Source organism: Pongo abelii, chromosome 1 (genome assembly GCF_028885655.2).
Source record: "Pongo abelii isolate AG06213 chromosome 1, NHGRI_mPonAbe1-v2.0_pri, whole genome shotgun sequence".
NCBI lineage: Eukaryota > Metazoa > Chordata > Mammalia > Primates > Hominidae > Pongo > Pongo abelii.
The window spans coordinates 82,258,822-82,277,583 of record NC_071985.2 but is presented as its reverse complement, the minus strand read 5'-3'; the positions used below and the strand labels follow the sequence as shown (position 1 = coordinate 82,277,583).

General features: G+C 40.3%; 1 protein-coding gene across 1 annotated transcript in view; it reads right to left on the bottom strand.

Annotated features, from left to right (window-relative positions):
* ADCY10 (adenylate cyclase 10) overlaps positions 1–18,762 on the bottom strand; it is a 108,674-nt gene that overhangs the window by 51,000 nt on the left and 38,912 nt on the right. Inside the window, exons 13-16 of the mRNA XM_024253687.3 lie at positions 18,029–18,084; positions 13,092–13,245; positions 3,635–3,827; positions 2,568–2,654 (exon numbers count right to left, since the gene is read on the bottom strand). Of these exons, the coding sequence (XP_024109455.2) occupies positions 2,568–2,654; positions 3,635–3,827; positions 13,092–13,245; positions 18,029–18,084 (490 nt within the window). The remainder of the gene's footprint in view (positions 1–2,567; positions 2,655–3,634; positions 3,828–13,091; positions 13,246–18,028; positions 18,085–18,762) is intronic.

Below are 18,762 nucleotides of genomic sequence, written 5' to 3'. Positions count from 1 at the left end.
TGAGAAGAGATTGAGTTAACCCATTCTTTCTCTTTGTGCTTGACAGTCATTATAAAGTGTTATAACCTGCCTTGTTCACACATACCTAAGTCTACTCCTACAGCCCCATTCTGTCACCAAATACTTAGCCCTTTGACTAGCCCTGAGAACAGTTTAATTAATGAGGAGGTCAGCACTACATTGTTTTGATTTTGACTGATACCTTTAAAAAGATGGGGCAGATAGAAATTTAAGTTTTAATCTTGGGATAGCCTTGTTAATGAATTATTCATAAATTGAAGAGAATAAAGCAGGAACAAAAAAGCATGAATTCAATAATAAAACATTGGCCTGGTTTCTTCCAATTTAAAATGAGGATTGGGTTCTTTCTAAAGTGAAAAAAAGCCAACACTTACATTATACTTACTATGTTCCAAGTACTGCGGGATGCTCTTTACATAATTAACTCTTTTAATCCTCACAGCATCCATATAAAGTGGTACTATTGAATCTATTTACTGAGAAAATTTGGGCCCAGAGAGGTTAAGTAACTTGCCCAGGGTCACACAGATAGCTAATGGTCCAAAGACTTGTCAGTACATAATCAAACACAGCTTTGGTAGCAGTTTCCAAACAAGATTCTGCTTCAGTACCAACTGAAAAGTTTTAAAACAAAAGCAAACAACTAAATACGTTCCTAGGCCCAATCCACATCCTACTTTTTTAATCTTTAGAGTTAGAACTCACAAATCCATATTTTTAAAGGAGCTTCTTGTAAATACTTGTGATGCAAACAGTCTAAAGCCTGACACTTAGAAACTACTGATATTGTCTTGCCTATGACCTGAAGTGCAGAAGAAGAAAGCCGTATTATAAATATAATACAATGCCACCAACTTATATCGATCATTTATTATGTACAATTATGAGGCACATTGCTCATCAATAGTGATACGGAAATGTTAAGAGACTCTCTGTTCTTAAGAAGCTCACAGGCTGGGTGTGGTGGCTGACACCTGTAGTCCCAGCACTTTGGGAGGCTGAAGTGGGCGGATCACAAGGTCAGGAGTTTGAGAACAGCCTGGCCAACATACTGAAACCCCATTTCTACTAAAAATACAAAAATTAGCTGGGTGTGGTGGTGCGTGCCTGTAGTCCCAGCTAGTCGGGAGGCTGAGGCGGGAGAATCGCTTGAACCTGGGAGGCGGAGGTCTCAGTGAGCCGAGACCGCAGGATTGCACTCCAGCCTGGGCGACAGAGCGAGACTCTGTCTCAAAAAAAAAAAAAAAAAAAAAAAAAAAAGGCTCACGATCTCCTGAGGGAGAGAGAAACAGATATATAAGTAATGAATAGTGATATGCCATAATAGTATAGAGTGTATAGTATAACTAGAAATGTGTTCAAAGCCTTACAGAAGCCTGGTGAAAGAAGAATTAGTCATGTCTAGTGATCTGGGGAAGTTGTCACCAAAAAGGTGACATTGAAAGATGAGCACCATTTCTCTAGGTTAAAAAAAATCTTTTGGCTGTTATCTTATTACCACTGGGACTTATTTCGAGAGTATAAAGTATGGGTTGGTGTGATTTGCATATACTCTGAGAATTATATGAAGGATGAATTGAAGCAGAGAGGTGTGAAGCACAGAGTTTTTTGGAAATCTATGGAACTAGTCCAGGAAAAAATGATAAGAGCCTGAACAATGGCAATAGGAAGGGAGGACAAGGAGATTCCAGAGACTGAGGTAAAAATAGTAGGACTTGGCAGTGAGTAAATGCGGGAATGTGGGTGAAAAAGAAGGCAAGGATAACTTTAAATAATACAGAATGGCATAATTTGCTATTAATGAAATCAAGGATCAGGATCAGGATGAAGAAGAAAGGGCACTATAGTAAAAAAATGAATTTGGCATTAGACACTCAACTCAGCGTGAGTCACTACATCCAAGTGGAACATATACAAGGCTCTTAGGAATATGGTTTTGGTGTTTATAAGAGAGGTGGGGACTGAAATATAAATTTGGTGATCAATATATAGCAGACAGTCATGATATTACTGGGAGAGAGACAGCTAACACTTGTTGAGTGTTTCTTATGAAAGAGGCACTGTTCTAAGTGTTTCTACATATAATCTAGTCATTTAAACTTACATCCCAGTGAGCTATGTACTATTATTTTCCTCCATTTGATAGATGATAAAGCAGAAACATAGGGAGGGTAAGTCACTGCTCAAGGTTGCTCAGGTAGCAAGTGATAGGCCTGGGGGTTCAAACCTCAGTGGTCTGACGACAGAGCCTGCATGTGTAACCACTTTGGTACATTATATCTCAACAAAGGATGAAAAAATGAGTGCTGAGAGAGGCCAGACTCCTAGGAGTAATGTTAAGGGACTCTTTTCAAGGCATCTAAATTCTAAACAGACCTTTAGCTTGAGGTTTGGAAGGATGGAGGAGAATGAAGCACTGTAGGATAAAGCCTTCACATACTTCAAAAGCCTCTTGCCGATGCGGTCTGAACTCCTCAAACCACCTGGCTTTGTGGTGATTTGCCCAGTTTTTTTCACCCTACTTCTTGAACCACAGATGCTCTTACCCGCTTCAAGATCTTCATAAACAATATTTCCAATTGTTTTTGCTTTTTCAAGGTGCTCATCCTGGAAATCTCCCGAGAAATAGGGAACTGTACAAAGAATTATGAGAATATTAAGTATGGGAAAATAGCAAAGGGAACTACTGGCTGTGCAACTTTGGGCAAAACACTTAACTATTCTGTGTCTTAAAATCCTCATGTGTTAGATAAGTGGTCCCAACCTTTTTGGCACCAGGGACCAGTTTTGTGGAAAACAATTTTTTCATGAACTGGGGCAGGGGGGATGATTTTGGGATGATTCAGGTGCATTACATTTACTGTGCACTTTGCTTCTATTATTATTACATTGTAATATATAATGAAATAATTATACAACTCACCATAATGTAGATAGAATCAGTGGGAGCCCTGAGCTTGTTTCCTTGCAACTAGATGGTCGCATCTGAGGGTAATGGGAGCCAGTGACAGATCATCAGGCATTAGATTCTCATAAGGAGCATGCAACCTAGATCCCTTGCATGCACAGTTCACAATAGGGTTCATGCTCCTATGAGAATCTAATGCTGCTGCTGATCTGACAAGAGGAGGAGCTTAGGTAGTAATGTGAGCAGTGGGGAGTGGCTATAAATAGAGATGAAGCTTCACTTGCTCACCCACTGGTTACCTCCTGCTGTGTGGTCTGGTTTCTAACAGGCCATGGACTAGTACCAGGGGTCGAGGACCCCTGTGTTAGATAATCCAGGAAAAGACAGGGCACAGTCTGCACTGGCATCACTTGTAGGAACAGAGTGACTTTGTGTCCCAGAGTAGCTAGTATAGCTATGATAGAAAGGTAAGAAAAAAATTAGTCAGCAGGTGGCCATTTGGATTTTCTTGAGCATGGTATTTCAAGATACCTCTAATATGTCAAGAATGTGGATGCACATCCAAAGAGGATTGGGAGCCATTTACTCACCATCTGGATACTCCAGATATACAGACCAAAGAGATGCTAAGTCACAATGCACCAGAGAGGAGTTGCTGTGCCTGCCCATGGCTATTTGTGCAGAAGTCTAATACTAGCTAGTTACCTGAACATGGAAAATGTCATTAAGAAGACAGTAGGACTTTTCATCCAACAGTGTCATGACTTTATTTCGAAGGTTGGTCTGTCGTTCTTTATAATGTTTACAAGTGTCCAGGCCTAGGACATTGGCCATGAGCATCTGGATGGTATAGAAAGTTTGATGGAAGCTGATCTTAGTCAATGAAATGGCAATAATCCTGTTTGTGAGAAAATCAAGAATCAGAAGAGAGTTTTTAAATATATAGTTTTGAAAATAATAAAGGTTGAAGGAAAGCTCTGTCTTCTCATATTCAGCTATAATGATGGAGATTTTCCAAGCTATCTTGCAATGGTTCTTTATTGCTGCTTCTGATATACTCCCTCTTCTCCTGTTCCTAAGCCCTGATTAATTTAACCTAGCTAATTCTCTCCTTTCTAGTCCTACTGCCACCCTATACTACCACAATAGCAAGCCACTACCCCCATTCCAGGTCATGACCCTCTGACTGGGAGCTCCCATTGCCTAACGGCATGAACCCAGGCTTCCTTTATGTGACACACAAGACTTTCCAAAGCCTCATTCTATCCTTTCTTGCCACTCTCTGCCTAGTGATCTACTCTTCACCAACAGCAAGCAGGTGAGAGTTCCCTGCACACCCAGAGCTGTTTCTCTTCTCCATGCCTTTGCTTGTGCTGTCTCCTCAGCCCAGAGTGCTATCGCTTCTCATTGCCCCTCATTTGAGGTTCATCTTAAGTCTCAGCTCAGGTGTAGCCTCCTGGAAACTGTCATCAATGTCCCAAGGTTGACTACATACCCTTTCTTCTCTGAACTTCCACAATTCTCTATTGCATGACTCTATCACTGCCCTCACTACATTCAACTTTTAATGTTATCTGATATGGTTTGGCTCTGTGTCCTCACCCAAATCTCATCCCGAATTGTAACCCCCGAGTGTCAGGGGAGAGACCTGTTGGGAAGTGATTGGATCATGAGGGTGGTTCCCCCCATGCTGTTCTCATGATAGTAAAGGAGTTCTCATGAGATTTGACGGTTTAAAAGTTTGGCACTTCCTCCTTTGCTCGCTCTCTCCTGCCGCCATGTAAGACACGCCTTGCTTCCCCTTTTCCTTCTGTCATGATTATAGTTTTCCTGAGGCCTCCCCAGCCATGTGGAACTGTGAGTCAATTAAACCTCTTTTCTTTATAAATTACCCAGTCTCAGGTAGTTCTTTATAGCAGCGGGAAAACGACTAACACATTATCTCTCTCCTCCTCTTCTGTGAGAAAACGACTAACACATTATCTCTCTCCTCCTCTTCTGTGAGAGCTCCTTGAGGGCAGAGAGCAGACTTTATTGATATTCAGGGCTTTGGCACTTGTTGACACATGTCCCCACAAAATTCATATGTTAAATTCTTAGCCTCTAGGACCTCAAAGTGTGACCTTATTTGAAAAGAGAGTCGTTGCAGATACAATTAGTTAAGATGAGATCATGCTGGAGTAGGGTAGGCGTCTAATCCAATATAACTGATGCCCTTATAAAAAGGAGAAATTTGGACACAAACAACACACAGGGAGAATGCCATGTGAAATGAAGGCAGAGATTAGGGTGATGCTTCTACAAGCCATCTTTGGAACACCAAAGATTGCCAGCAACCACCAGAAGCTAGCAGGTGGGCATGAAACAGTTTCTTCCTCATGGTCCAGAGAAGAAAAGATTCCTTGATCTCAGACTCCTACCCTTGAGAACTATGAGACAAATTTCTGTTGTAAGCCATCCATTTGTAGTACTTTTTTACAGAGGCCCCGGCTAATGAATACAGCACTTAGTAGTTCCTGAACATAGTAGGAATTCAATAAATGATTGAATATATGAATAAACAAATGTCTTCTGACTGTTGTGAATTATCCCTTCAGCAATGGTAAAGATATTTTAAAACTGGCCTTTCTCAGGCCTAACTTTAATGGGGGATAGAGATAACAGCTAAGAATATTATAAGATTAACAAGCATTTTCCCCTCACACTGTTTAGGTCAGATGGGGAAGGGATATGAGACACCATCATTATTGTCCAGGTCATCACCACTGTTATTGAATACCATACTATCTACTTCCATGAGGAAGCAGAATGGATTGTCCCAAAGATAGCCTTCATCATATTCCTTGTATGAAAATAAATAAACAACATGAGACAAGTATATTAGATCTGTCTTCCAGGGAAAAATCCAAAGACCTCTTATTCTTTATCCCCAGTCTCAGGACTAAATGGTTTGAACTAGTGATTCCCTGTTGAGGGAAGAGACAGACCCTCTCATATTGTTTTATATTGTTTTATACTAAGAAAAGGAAAGAAAAGTGAAATTAAAGGCAGGTAGCCCGGCGCCTAGGAACCAGACCCGAAACCAGGCCTGGGCCTGCCTGACCTAAGCCCGGTAGTTAAAATTCGACCCCTGACCTAGCAACTGTTGTTATCTATAGATTCCAGACATTGTATGGAAGGACATTGTATGGAAGGACATTGTGAAATCTCCTGTTCTGTATTTCACTGTGACCACCGGTGCCCCTGTCACGTACCCCCTTGCTTGCTCAATCGATCACGACCCTCTCATGCGGACCCCCTTAGAGTTGTGAGCCCTTAAAAGGGACAGAAGTTGAGTATCAGATGAGCTCGGATTTTGAGACGCTAGCCTGTCGATTCTCCCAGCTGATTAAAGCCACTCCCTTCACTATCTCGGTGTCTGAGGGGTTTTGTCTGCGGCTCATCCTGCTACATTTCTTGGTTCCCTAAGTGGGAAGCGAGGTGATTAACAGATGGTTGAGACAGCTCCTTAGGCAGCTTTAGCCTGCCCTGTGGAACATCCCTGCTGGGGACTCCAACCAGCCGGAGCAATGCGGATCCTGAGAGCGCTCCCGGGTAGGCATTTGCCCCGGTGGGACACCTCACCAGAGCAGTGTGTGGCAGGCCCCCATGGAGGATCAACACAGTGGCTGAACACCGGGAAGGAACTGGCACTTGGAGTCCGGACAACTAAAACTTGGTAAGACTAGTCTTTGGAACTTGCCCATTCCATTTGAGCGGAAGCGTGGCCTGATCACCCACGGCGTGCCTTTATCAGCACTTTGGTTTTGGTTTTGACTTGGTTTGAATTGCTTGACAGGACTGGTCTTGGGAACTTGCCCACTCCATTTTAGTGGAAGCATGGCCTGATCACCCACGGTGTGCCTGTACCGGCACTTTGGTTTTTGTTTTTGACTTGACTTAGATTGCTTGATACTTTGGTTTTGGTTTTGACCTGGCCTGGATTTCTGGATACTCTGATTTTGGTTTTGATTTTGGTTTAGTGTAAACTGCAAAAGTGTGTGTGTGCCCTTTTTAATCTGTTCTTTGTTTTGTGGTGTGCATGTGGTGTGAGAGTGGTGTTTTGTCTCGAAGAAACATGGGTCAGGCATAAATAAGTCCACCCTACTGGAAACTATGTTGAAAAATTTCAAGAAAGGATTTAAGGGAGATTATGGTGTTACTATGACACCAGAAAAACTTAGAACTTTGTGTAAAATAGACTGGCCAGCATTAGAGGTGGGTTGGCCATCAGAAGGAAGCCTAGACAGGTCCCTTGTTTCAAACTTATGGCACAAGGTAACCTGTAAGCCAAGGCACCCAGACCAGTTTCTGTACATAGACAATTACAGCTGGTTTTAGACCCCCTTCCCCCCGACAGTAGTTAAGAGAGGCAGAAAGAGAGGAAGAAACAGAGGCAAAAGGAAAGTCAAAGAGAGAGAGAGGGAGAGAGAGAGAAAGTCAAAGAGAGAAAGAAAAATAGAAAGAGAGAAATATACAAGTAGTTGAGAAAAAAATAGTATACCCTATTCCCTTTAAAAGCCAAGGTAAATTTGAAACCTAAAATTGATAATTAAAGGTATTCTCCGTAACCCTGTAACACTCTAATACCACTTTGTTGTCAGTGTAAACAAGGGCATGTCCCGAAAGCGCTGAGGCCTTCCTATCCAAAATCCTTAACCCAATTAAAAAAAAAAAAAAAAAAAAAAAAAAATCCTTAACCCAGTAACCCACGGATGGCCCAGATGCATTCAATCTGTAGCAGCAGCTGCTATGCTAATAGAAAAAAAAAAAAAAGGGCTGGGGGAAGGCAAAATTTATGTAAAAAGAGTGTTATATGGTATATTCTTGTCTTGAAATAAATTAACTGTTGTTTAAAGAAAGAAATGTTTGTAATAAGTCAGAAAGTTGAGACATGTCGAAGAATTGTCTGCGGAAGTCGTAGAAAACAATGTTATAAAAAAATTTATGCAAAAAATATTGTATAATTTAAAAGTAATAAGGCCTCCTGAGTACTATTGAAGAAACAGTTTATGTGCAAGGTGCATAAGAAAAGTAAAATATATTTTTGGTAAAAAGATTAGAAGGAGGCATAAGAATGTGGATTTTTACCTACATTAAAAGGTTAAAAAAATTATTGTTTTGAAAGTTTAAGCAAGTCTTAAAACATTAATTGTAAAAAAAAATTCTGTGTGTAAACTTATTAGCTAAAGATAAAAAGGCATCATCCAGTTTTTCTGTGAACTGGACATTAAAGTAAAAACGCAATAGGTTTTTCTTAAAGCACCAACCTGCTCTTTAACAAAAGTTATAAAAGGTTAAAAATAGTCTGTAGAAACTTACCTTATGGTCAAACACGAAAAATTGGATAAATATGTCCACAAGGTTTTATTAAAATTAAGTTTAACATTAACAACACACTAACATAAAGGTAAAATTTAGCTTATCTGGTATATAAATCATACAAGAAGCATTATTAAATATAAAATGGTGTTTAGCTTTCTTTGGTCTAAAAACTAATAAAAATAGGTCCTAAAGGAAACATTCATTTTACTAGAGGATCATAGAAGTTAAAGACTTAAAACAAACTTTGGCAATTAAGATAGCATACCAAGATGCAAATGCCTGGTTGAAATGGATCAAATATTCCATCTGCACATTAAACAAAAGCAGTTGTTACGCTTGTGCACATGGCAGGCCAGAGGCCCTGATTGTCCCCCTTCCACTAAGGTGGACCTCCAGTCGACCAGGCGTGGGCTGCATGGTAGCTCTTTTCCAGGATTCTACAGCCTGGAGTAATAAGTCACGCCAAGCTCTCTCTGCTATCCCTGTGGGTCAGCCCCCGAGGGCCATCCAACATCTGTCTCCCAACACTAAGTTCACTTCATGTCTCTCACGACAGGGAGGAAACTTAGGATTCCTTGGAGACCTGAAGGGATGCGATGAGCTTAAGAATTTTCAAGAGCTTATCAATCAGTCAGCCCTTGTTCATCCCCAAGTGGATGTGTGGTTGTGTTGTGGTGGACCTTTACTGGGCACTCTGCCGAATAACTGGAGTGGCACTTATACTTTAGTCCAATTGGCTATCCCTTTCACCCTGGCATTTCATCAACCAGAGGGAGGAAAAATAAGACATCATAAAGCGAGAGAAGCCCCCTTATAGGTCTTTCGACTCTCACGTCCATTTAGGCGCAATTGGAGTCCCATGAGGAATACCAGATCAATTTAAAGCTTGAAATCAAATAGCTACAAAATTTAAGTCAATATTTTAGTGAGTGACAGTTAATAAGAATGTAAATTAGATAAATTATATCTATTACAACCAACAGCAACAAGCTTTTCATGAGTTAAAAGAAAAACAGGTCGGCCCCAGCCCTGGGGCTACCTGACCTGATGAAACTTTTTGTACACTCTATGTGCCAAAAAAAAAAAAAAAAAGGGCCATCTATACCAATTCTAAGTTAATTTAGACTAAACAAGGTCTTACTAATAGCAAAGGATAATTGAAATCCCAAACTTACAAGGTTTTCAACAAAAGTAAAGTTTGCTCAAAGTTAACAGTGTAACATGTATTATAGTAACTTCTAATCTTGTGGCCTTAGACAGTCTAGTCCACAGACATAAAGAAAGTTCACTTAAAAAAAAAAAAAAAAGAATGGTTATCTTCAAAAAAAAAAAAAATGGCAGTTGGAGTTTTAACCCAGACTGTAGGGCTCTGGCCAAGGCCAGTGGCCTATCTCTCAAAACAACTAAATGGGGTTTCCAAAGGCTGGCCCCCATGTCTAAGGGCCCTGGCGGCAATGGCCCTGTTAGCACAAGAAGAAGATAAGCTAACTCTTAGGCAAAACCTAAACATAAAGTCCCCCCATGCTGTGGTGACTTTAATAAATACCAAAGGACATCATTAGCTAATGAATGCTAGACTAACTAGATACCAAAGCTTGCTCCGTGAAAATCCCCACATAACCATTGAAGTTTGCAACACCCTAAACCCCGCCACCTTGCTCCTGGTATCAGAGAGCCCAGTTAAACATAACTGTGTAGAAGTATTGGACTCAGTTTATTCTAGCAGGCCCAACCTCCCAGACCATCCTTAAACATCAGTAAACTGGGAGCTGTACATGGATGGGAGCAGCTTCACCACCCCCTGCAAAGTGACTCAGAAAAAGCCCTGCTCCAGTCACACCCGGAAGCTGACTGGTCCACACACGGCCGAAGCGTGAGAAAACTCATCGCGGGACTCATTTTCCTTAAAATTTGGACTTGTACAGTAAGGACTTCAACTGACCTTCCTCAGACTGAGAACTGTTCCCAGTATATACATCAAGTCACTGAGGTAGGACAAAAGATTGCTACAGTCCTATTATTTTATGGTTATTATAAGTGTACCAGGACTCTAAAAGAAACTTGTTTGTATAATGCTATTCTATCCAAGGTATGTAGCCCAGGAAATAACCAACCTGATGTGTGTTATGACCCATTTTAAGCCTCCAATGATCACAGTTTTTTAAAATAAATTAAGGACTGGTCCTTTTCTAGGCAACACAAGTAAAGTAATAGCTAAGACAGAAGAAAGAGGGGTCCCCAAGCATATAACACCAAAATTTAATGCTTGTGCCACTATCAATAGCAATCAGCATAGAATAAGATGCAGTTCTTTAAATTGAAAAAAAAAAGTTACACGGCAGGAAATAAGTATATCTGCCATGAATTAAGCTCATGTGCAAATGTGTGTAATTACTGGTCTTGTGTCATCTAGACTACTTAGAAAAAGGATGAAAAAGACCCTGTTTAGCTCCAAAAAGGAGAAGGCAGCCCCTCCTGTACGAGTGGAAGCTGCAACCCCTTGAAATTAGTAATTACAAATCCCTTAAACCCAAGGTAGAAAAAAAGAAGAACACGTATCTCTGGGCATCGATAAAAAAGGACTAGATCCTAGAGTAAATATCTTAGTAAAAGAGGAGGTTTGTAATCTCTCTCCGGAACCAGTATTTCAGACTTTCTATGATGAACTAAATGTGCCAGTACCAGAGACTCCAGGAAAAACCAGAAATTTGTTTTTGCAATTAGCCGAGCAGGTAGCCCAATCTCTAAATGTCACCTCATGTTATGTTTGTGGAGAAACTGTAATAAGAGATCAATGGCATAAGAAGCCCAAGAATTAGTGCCTACAGACCCAGTTCCTGATGAATTCCCGGCCCAAAAGAATCACCCTGATCATTTCTAGGTTCTAAAAGTCTCAATTATTAGACAATATTGCATAGCTAAAAAAAGAAAAGAATTCACTCATTCTGTAGGATGACTTAGTTGCCTAGGACAAAATCTGTATAATGGTACCACAAAAACAGTTACATGGTGGAGTTCAAACCACACAGATAAAAATCCATTCAGTAAATTTCCAAAGTTGCAGACCGTTTAAGCCCACCCAGAATTCCACCGGGACTAGACAGCCCCCCACTAGGCTATACTGGATATGTGGACATAGAACCTACACTAAGCTCCCTGACCAGTGGACAGGTAGTTGTGTTATTGGCACTATTAAATCATCTTTCTTCCTACTGCCCATAAAAATAGGCGAACTCCTGGGCTTCCCTGTCTATGCTTTCCGTGAAAAGCGAAACGTAGCCATAGATAATTAAAAAGATGATGAATGACCACCTAAAAAATTATACAATACTATAGGCCTGCCACTTAGACACAAGACGGCTCATGGGTATACCAGAACCCCATTTACATGCTCAACCGAATCATACGGTTGCAAGCTGTTTTAGAAATCATCGCTAATAAAACCAGTCAAGCCTTGACTATTCTGGCCTGGCAAGAAACTCAGATAAGAAATGCTATCTATCAAAATAGATTGGCTCTCGACTACTTGCTAGCAGCTGAAAGAGAGGTCTATAAAAATTTAACCTTACTAATTACTGTCTACACATAGATAATCAAAGGCAAGTAGTTAAAGACATAGTTAAAAATATGACAAAACTGGCACATATGCCCATACAAGTGTAGCACGGATTCAACCCTGAAGCCATATTTAGAAGGTGGTTCCCAGCACTAGGAGGATTTAAAACTCTTATAATAGGAGTTATAATAGTAATAGAAACCTGCTTATTGCTCCCTTGTTTGCTACCTGTACTTCTTCAAATGATAAAAAGCTTCATTGCTACCTTAGTTCACCAAAATGCTTCAGCACAAGTGTACTATATGAATCACTATCAATCTATTGCACAAGAAGGCATAAGTAGCAAAAATAAGAGTGAGAACTCCCACTAATAAAAAGTCAGAGTCTCAAAGGGGGGAAATGAAGGAAGAGAGAGACTCTCTCATATTGTTTTATATTGTTTTATACTCAGAAAAGGACAGAGAAGCGAAACTAAAGGCACGTAGCCCGGCGCCTAAGAACCAGACCCGAAACCAAGGAACCAGACCCGAAACCAGGCCTGGGCCTGACTGACCTAAGCCTGGTAGTTAAAATTCGACCCCTGACCTAGCAACTGTTATCTATAGATTCCAGACATTGTATGGAAGGACATTGTAAAATCTCCCATTCTGTTCTGTTTCACTGTGACGACCAGTGCTCACAGCCCCTGTCATGTACCCCCTTGCTTGCTCAATCGATCACGACCCTCTCATGCGGACCCCCTTAGAGTTGTGAGCCCTTAAAAGGGCAGAAGTTGAGCACCTGATGAGCTCGGATTTTGAGATGCTAGCCTGCCGATTCTCCCAGCTGATTAAAGCCACTCCCTTCACTATCTCGGTATCTGAGGGGTTTTGTCTGCAGCTCCTCCTGCTACACTGTCAGGTAGCTGGATAAACTTAAGTGTTTGTTCTGCAGACTGAATCTAGCCTTGATCTCAACATCTATGCCAATTGTTCTCAATCTGTCTGAATATTGGGATTACTTAGGAAACTTTAAATAACCAAGCCCTACCTGGCATTAAATCAGGATATCCATGGGTCAGCCCAGTTTCTCTTTTTCTTAGCTCTATATGTTTATTGTTATCTATTTAGCACAAGGGTCATGGCATCCAATAATTGTAGGTTATAGATAATTTACATAAAGCAAGTTATAGGAAGGAGAGGAGCATCAAAATAAATCAGGATTCTATGGGTTCACCCAGAACAATCATTCAAAAACACTCACCTGTGGTTCTTACCTTGGGCCAGGTACTTAATTGTCATAAGTATCTGGCTTTTTCCATATCCCGGTAATCCCTCATACGTTAAGACTTGGCTGCTGTTAGAAATCAAAAATTTCTTCATAGTACACATGAAGTAGTTGATCTCTTTATTACGTCCTGTTATTTTTAGTTTTAAAAAAGAACAAACTCAATCAACATAAAATAGTCTAGAGATATAAAAAGTCACACAGAAACACTCCTTCTAAAAATATCCTTGGACCAGGCGCTGTGGCTCACTCTTGTAATCCCAGCACTTTGGGAGGCCGAGGTAGGCAGATCTGCTGAGGTCAGGAGTTTCATGACCAGCCTAGCCAACATGATGAAACCCTGCCTCTACTAAAAATACAAAAAAAAAAAAAAATTAGCCAGACTTGGTGGCGGGTGCCTGTAGTCCCAGCTACTCAGGAGGCTGAGGCAGGAGAATCGCTTGAACCCAGGAGGCGGAGGTTGCAGTGAGCCAGGATCGTGCCATTGCACTCCAGCCTGGGTGACAAGAAAAATTCCATCTAAAAAAAAAAAAAAAAAAAAAAAAAACTTGGAATTTCCATGGCATTGTTCACAGACTTTCTTCAAGCCTTATGCACTTTCAAAATTGTTTAAATCTTCCTGGGAGCTTTTTAGCTAACCATGTGGTTTTGCAGTTTTATTTGATTAGAAGCTGTGAGGGAAAGTATTCTTATAATGCTCATTATAATGTTTAATTATAGTGTAGAAAACTGAGATTTGCTTAGATTACACAACCAGGAATTAAGCCAAGGCTATCTAACCCTAAAGCTTGTTTTTTTTTGTTGTTTGTTTTGTTTTTTTTTTGTTTTTTGTTTTTATTCAACACACTAGAAGTAACATGTAGACTATTACATTAGGAAATAAATTTATTAAAGTTAGGTTTCCTACATTAAACAATTATGGATAAAATATTTTTATTTCTGATTCTGTGATAAAGGAAATTTGCCCTCTGTAAATGAAGATTATACTTAATTCAGGGCTACAAAAAGCATTACCAGGGATAAAATTCAATATGCCTTCAGAAATCATGTACAGATTATTTCTATCATAAGAGCAACTTAAATTCTTACTGAAAATAAATTGTAGGTTTTTTCTGATTATAAAACTAACATATGCTTACTGTAGAAAATATGGAAAACTTGGAAAAGGAAAAAATAAAAATCACCTTGGGTTACAACCCTTATTTTTCTTGTGTGTTTTTAAATACTGTAACAGCCCTGGATGAAATCTGAAACCCCACTCACAGTCTTTGAAATCTGGGTGGACAGGAAGGAGCTGTAAGAATTGTAATTTCTAAGCAGTGAGCAATTTCTGTCAAAAAAAGTTGGAGACTCATTGAGAGCCAACTATTCCTTCTTTGCTGGGCAGATGAATGTGGAGGCCCATTTTGTTATTCACTGATAGAACAAATGAATATCCAGGTATTATCTAATGTCTTTGTTGAAGGACCATTAATTCAAGTGTAGACATTTAATAAAAAGAAGCTAAATGCTTTGCTTGGTAATATACATTTCTGAGTATGGCTTAGTGAGAACTACTTAGCAGACTGTATTGCTTCTTTTGGGTGAAATATTCCCTTTCTGAAAATGCATTTGAACCTCAATTTTGTGAGATGTTTTGTGTTTTTCTTTGGCCTGAATGAAGCTCACATAGGAACTCAGAAGATGAGGCTTAAAAGGCTGCGTAGCTGCACACCAACATGGCACATGTATGTACATATGTAACAAACCTGCACGTTGTGCACGTGTACCCTAGAACTTAAAGTATAATAATAAAAACTAACTAAATAAAAAATAATAAAGTTTCTAGGCTGGGAGCGGTGGCTCACGCCTGTAATCCCAGCACTTTGGGAGGCCGAGGCGGGTGGATCCCCTGAGGTCAGGAGTTCGAGACCAGCCTCAACATGGAGAAACCTCGCCTCTACTAAAAATACAAAATTAGCCAGGCATGGTGGTGCATGTCTATAATCCCAGCTACTCAGGAGGCTGAGGCAGGAGAATTGCTTGAACCTGGGAGGCAGAGGTTGCAGTAAGCCGAGATCGTGCCATTGCACTCCAGCCTGGGCAACAGGCTGGAAGATGGAAGAAACTCCATCTCAAAAAAAAAAAATAAATAAAGTTTCCTAAAGAAGCTTAAAAAAAAAAAAGGCTGCATAGCTGACTCTTCCAGCTCCCTGTGTTCTATTCATACAGAACACCTACCAGTAGAACCTTATGGATTATCTGTAGCTGGATTCTAAAATGAGATTGTCTCCTTAACTTGAAATGCATGCACCTTGTTTCTATCTAAGCAAAGCCTCAATATCGGAGACTGTTGTATGCAGTTTTTACCCTAAAAAGCCACTATTTATTTATTATAGTTTTGTTGTCAACCATGCTGTTGCAATTTCATTTATAGCAGCCCTTGTAAAAGAAGGGCATTTCCCATGCTGCTAGCCTCTGACAATCTGTGTTTGGTTATAGCTTGAAGGAAAGGTATGTGGACCTGATCTTTATGCCATACTGGTGGAATCAGGGCAAAAAGGCAACTAGATCAGACTGAGAAATATACATATAGGCTGCATGCAGTGGCTCACGCCTGTAATCCCAGCACTTTGGGAGGCCAAGGCGGGCAGATCACGAGATCAGGAGTTCAAGACCGGCCTGGCCAATATGGTGAAACCCCATCTCTACTAAAAATACAAGAATTAGCTGGGTGTGGTGGTGTACACCTGTAATCCCAGCTACTTGGGAGGCTGAGGCAGAAGAATCGCTTGAACCCGGGACGCAGAGGTTGCAGTGAGCTGAGTTCACGCCACCGCACTCCAGCCTGGGCCACAGAGTGAGACTCTGTCTCAAAAAAAAAAAAGAAATATCCACATAATGTGTTCTAATGTGACTGTCATGTTGGGTCTGCAATCTTGTAGAAAGAAGGTTAGGATTCTGTTGCTGCCAATTATTAAAATAAGTATATCCTAGGATGAAAAGTAAGGCCTCAGAGGAGGGTGAGAGTGGGTATTCCTTCTCTCTAGCTTCAGGAGTTTTGGAATCTGGACTTAAATGAAGTGATTGGCTTGAAGACCCTGAAAACTACCTGAAAGCAGTGAAAGTGAGGCATTTCTGCTGGCCCAAGTGTTTTTTTCAGTTCTGGAACTGTTGTCCTCCTTCAGGCTCTGCTGACACCAAGATTGTGGCCTGATATTTCTCCAAAGTGTGAGACGGAGCCTCCTCTTAATTGCCTTAACACAGTTAGGACCAAGATTTAACTTATGATAAGACTTTTGGGGATGTTTGTGTCTGACAGAAGGAAATTACAAGTGCTGCTAGAAGTGGCTGCCTTCAGAATCCACAGGTCAATCTTTGTTGGGTCTCTTCTCTCATAGGTATATCCCTGCCTCATTTTAGGTCTACTCGCCTGTCTAATCTCGAGTTATCTTTCTTACAATAAGGTTCCTATCACCAGGAATCACAAAAATATCACTTCCAAATGGATTGTAGACTTAAATATAAAAGGTGAAAACAAAATTTCTGAAAAAAATGCTAGAAAAAGATCTCCATGATTTTGGGGTAAGGAAAGGTATACAGAAGCACTAACTATAAAAGACAGGTAAATTTGATTACATTAAAATTAAGAATTCTGTTTATTAAATGCATAATTGAGAGTAAAAAGGCAAACACAGAGTGGGAAAAGTGATATACAGTAAAAACAAATGACAAAGGACCCATCTCTAGAATGTGTAAATAATTCCAAAAGATAATCAAAATACAAGCTGGTTTAAAAATAGGTGAAAAATTGTACAGGTACTTTAAAAAAATGTCTGGGCTGGGCACAGTGGCTCACGCTTGTAATCCCAGCACTTCGGGAGGCTGAGGCAGGCGGATCACTTGAAGTTAGGAGTTCAAGACCAGTCTGGCCAACATGGTGAAATCCTATCTCCACCAAAATACAAAAATTAGCTGGGCATGGTGGCGGACACCTGTAATCCCAGCTACTCAGGAGGCTGAGGCATGAGAATCACTTGAACCCAGGAGGTAGAGGTTGTAGTGAGCCAAGATCACTCCATTGTACTCTAGCCTGGGCAACAGAGTGAGACTCTGTCTCAAGATAAATAAATAAATAAATCCAAATGGCCAATAAACTTATGAAAAAGGAGCTCAACCATATCAGGGAAATACAAATGGAAACCATAATAAGATACCACTATATACCCAACAGAATTATTGAAAGGATAAAGATTGATAAAACTAAGTTGTTTCCAAAGATGAAGAACAACTGGAACTCTCTTAACATTCTCAGTCGGAATATAAATAAATACAACCATTTTGGAAAATTGTTTGGCATCATCGACCAAAATTGCACCCTTTGTCCCAACAATTTCGGTCCTATGTTTTACTCCTACATTGTACTCAACAGAAATGCACACATGCATTCACCAAAAGACTTGTGTAAGAATGTTTATGGCAATACTATTCATAAGAACCAAAAACTAGAAATAACCCAAATGTTGTACAGCAACAGAATGGGTAAATTGTTGTATATTTATAAAAATGGAATACTACATAGTAATGACAGAGAATGAATTACAGCTACACCCAACAATATGGATGAATTATATGACATACCATTGAGTAAGAGAAAGTATATATGAGGCGTATATAATTATACAATGTATGATTCCATCTGTATCAATTTTTTAAACAGGCATAAGTAATCGAGGGTGTTAGAAGACTTTGGGGAAAGGAAGAAGGAAAGAGCAATCCTGGTGTATTGCTATTTTTCTATTTCTTAACCTGGATGATGATTATATTTTCATTTTGTGATAATTCTTTAAGCTGCACACTTATCATTGATGTACTTTTCTGCATGTTTTGTTATAGTTCAATAAAGAAGTTTAAAATCAAGGCCTACTACCTACCCAGCAAAGGGTAATCCTCCTTTCTGTTGCAGATGAGGCACGCCATACCAAACATGCTGAAAAGAAGAACAAAAGAACAGATGCTAGATTCAAAACAGGGAAATATTGAGAGCAAGAGTGATTAGTTCTTAGTTCCCAGAAAGTTTCCTTCTCAATTGCTAACAAGAGTCTATCCCCTGACTCAAGGGTTGCAAACGCCAAAAGAAGGAGAAAGGAGGAGAAGGTCTGACTTGGTAGTGGAGAATCCAAAGAACTCAGGTAGCATCTGTTTCCATAGCATCTGGCACATTGTTCAATAAATGCTTGTTGAGTCTGCACTGGTAGAGGAAACCCCTTTCTGGGGAGATCTGACACCTGATATATGACCCAGTAGATTTCAATGTGGTGCAGAGTCACACATCCTGCAAAGATTCCACCAATTGCTCAAACAATAACAGCGCGCCTTTTTTTGGAGCACATGCTATGTGTCTGGCACAGTTCCAAGTGCTTTACATGCATCATTTTCTTTAATCCTGGCAAAAACACTGTTAACAAGTACTACTTGGCTGGGCACAGTGACTCACGCCTGTAATCCCAGCACTTTGGGAGGCCGAGGTGGGCAGATCACGAGGTCAGGAGATTGAGACCATCCTGGCTAACACGGTGAAACCGCGTCTCTACCAAAAATACAAAAAGAAATTAGCCGGGCGTGGTGGCGGGCACCTGTAGTCCCAGCTACTCAGGGGGCTGAGGCA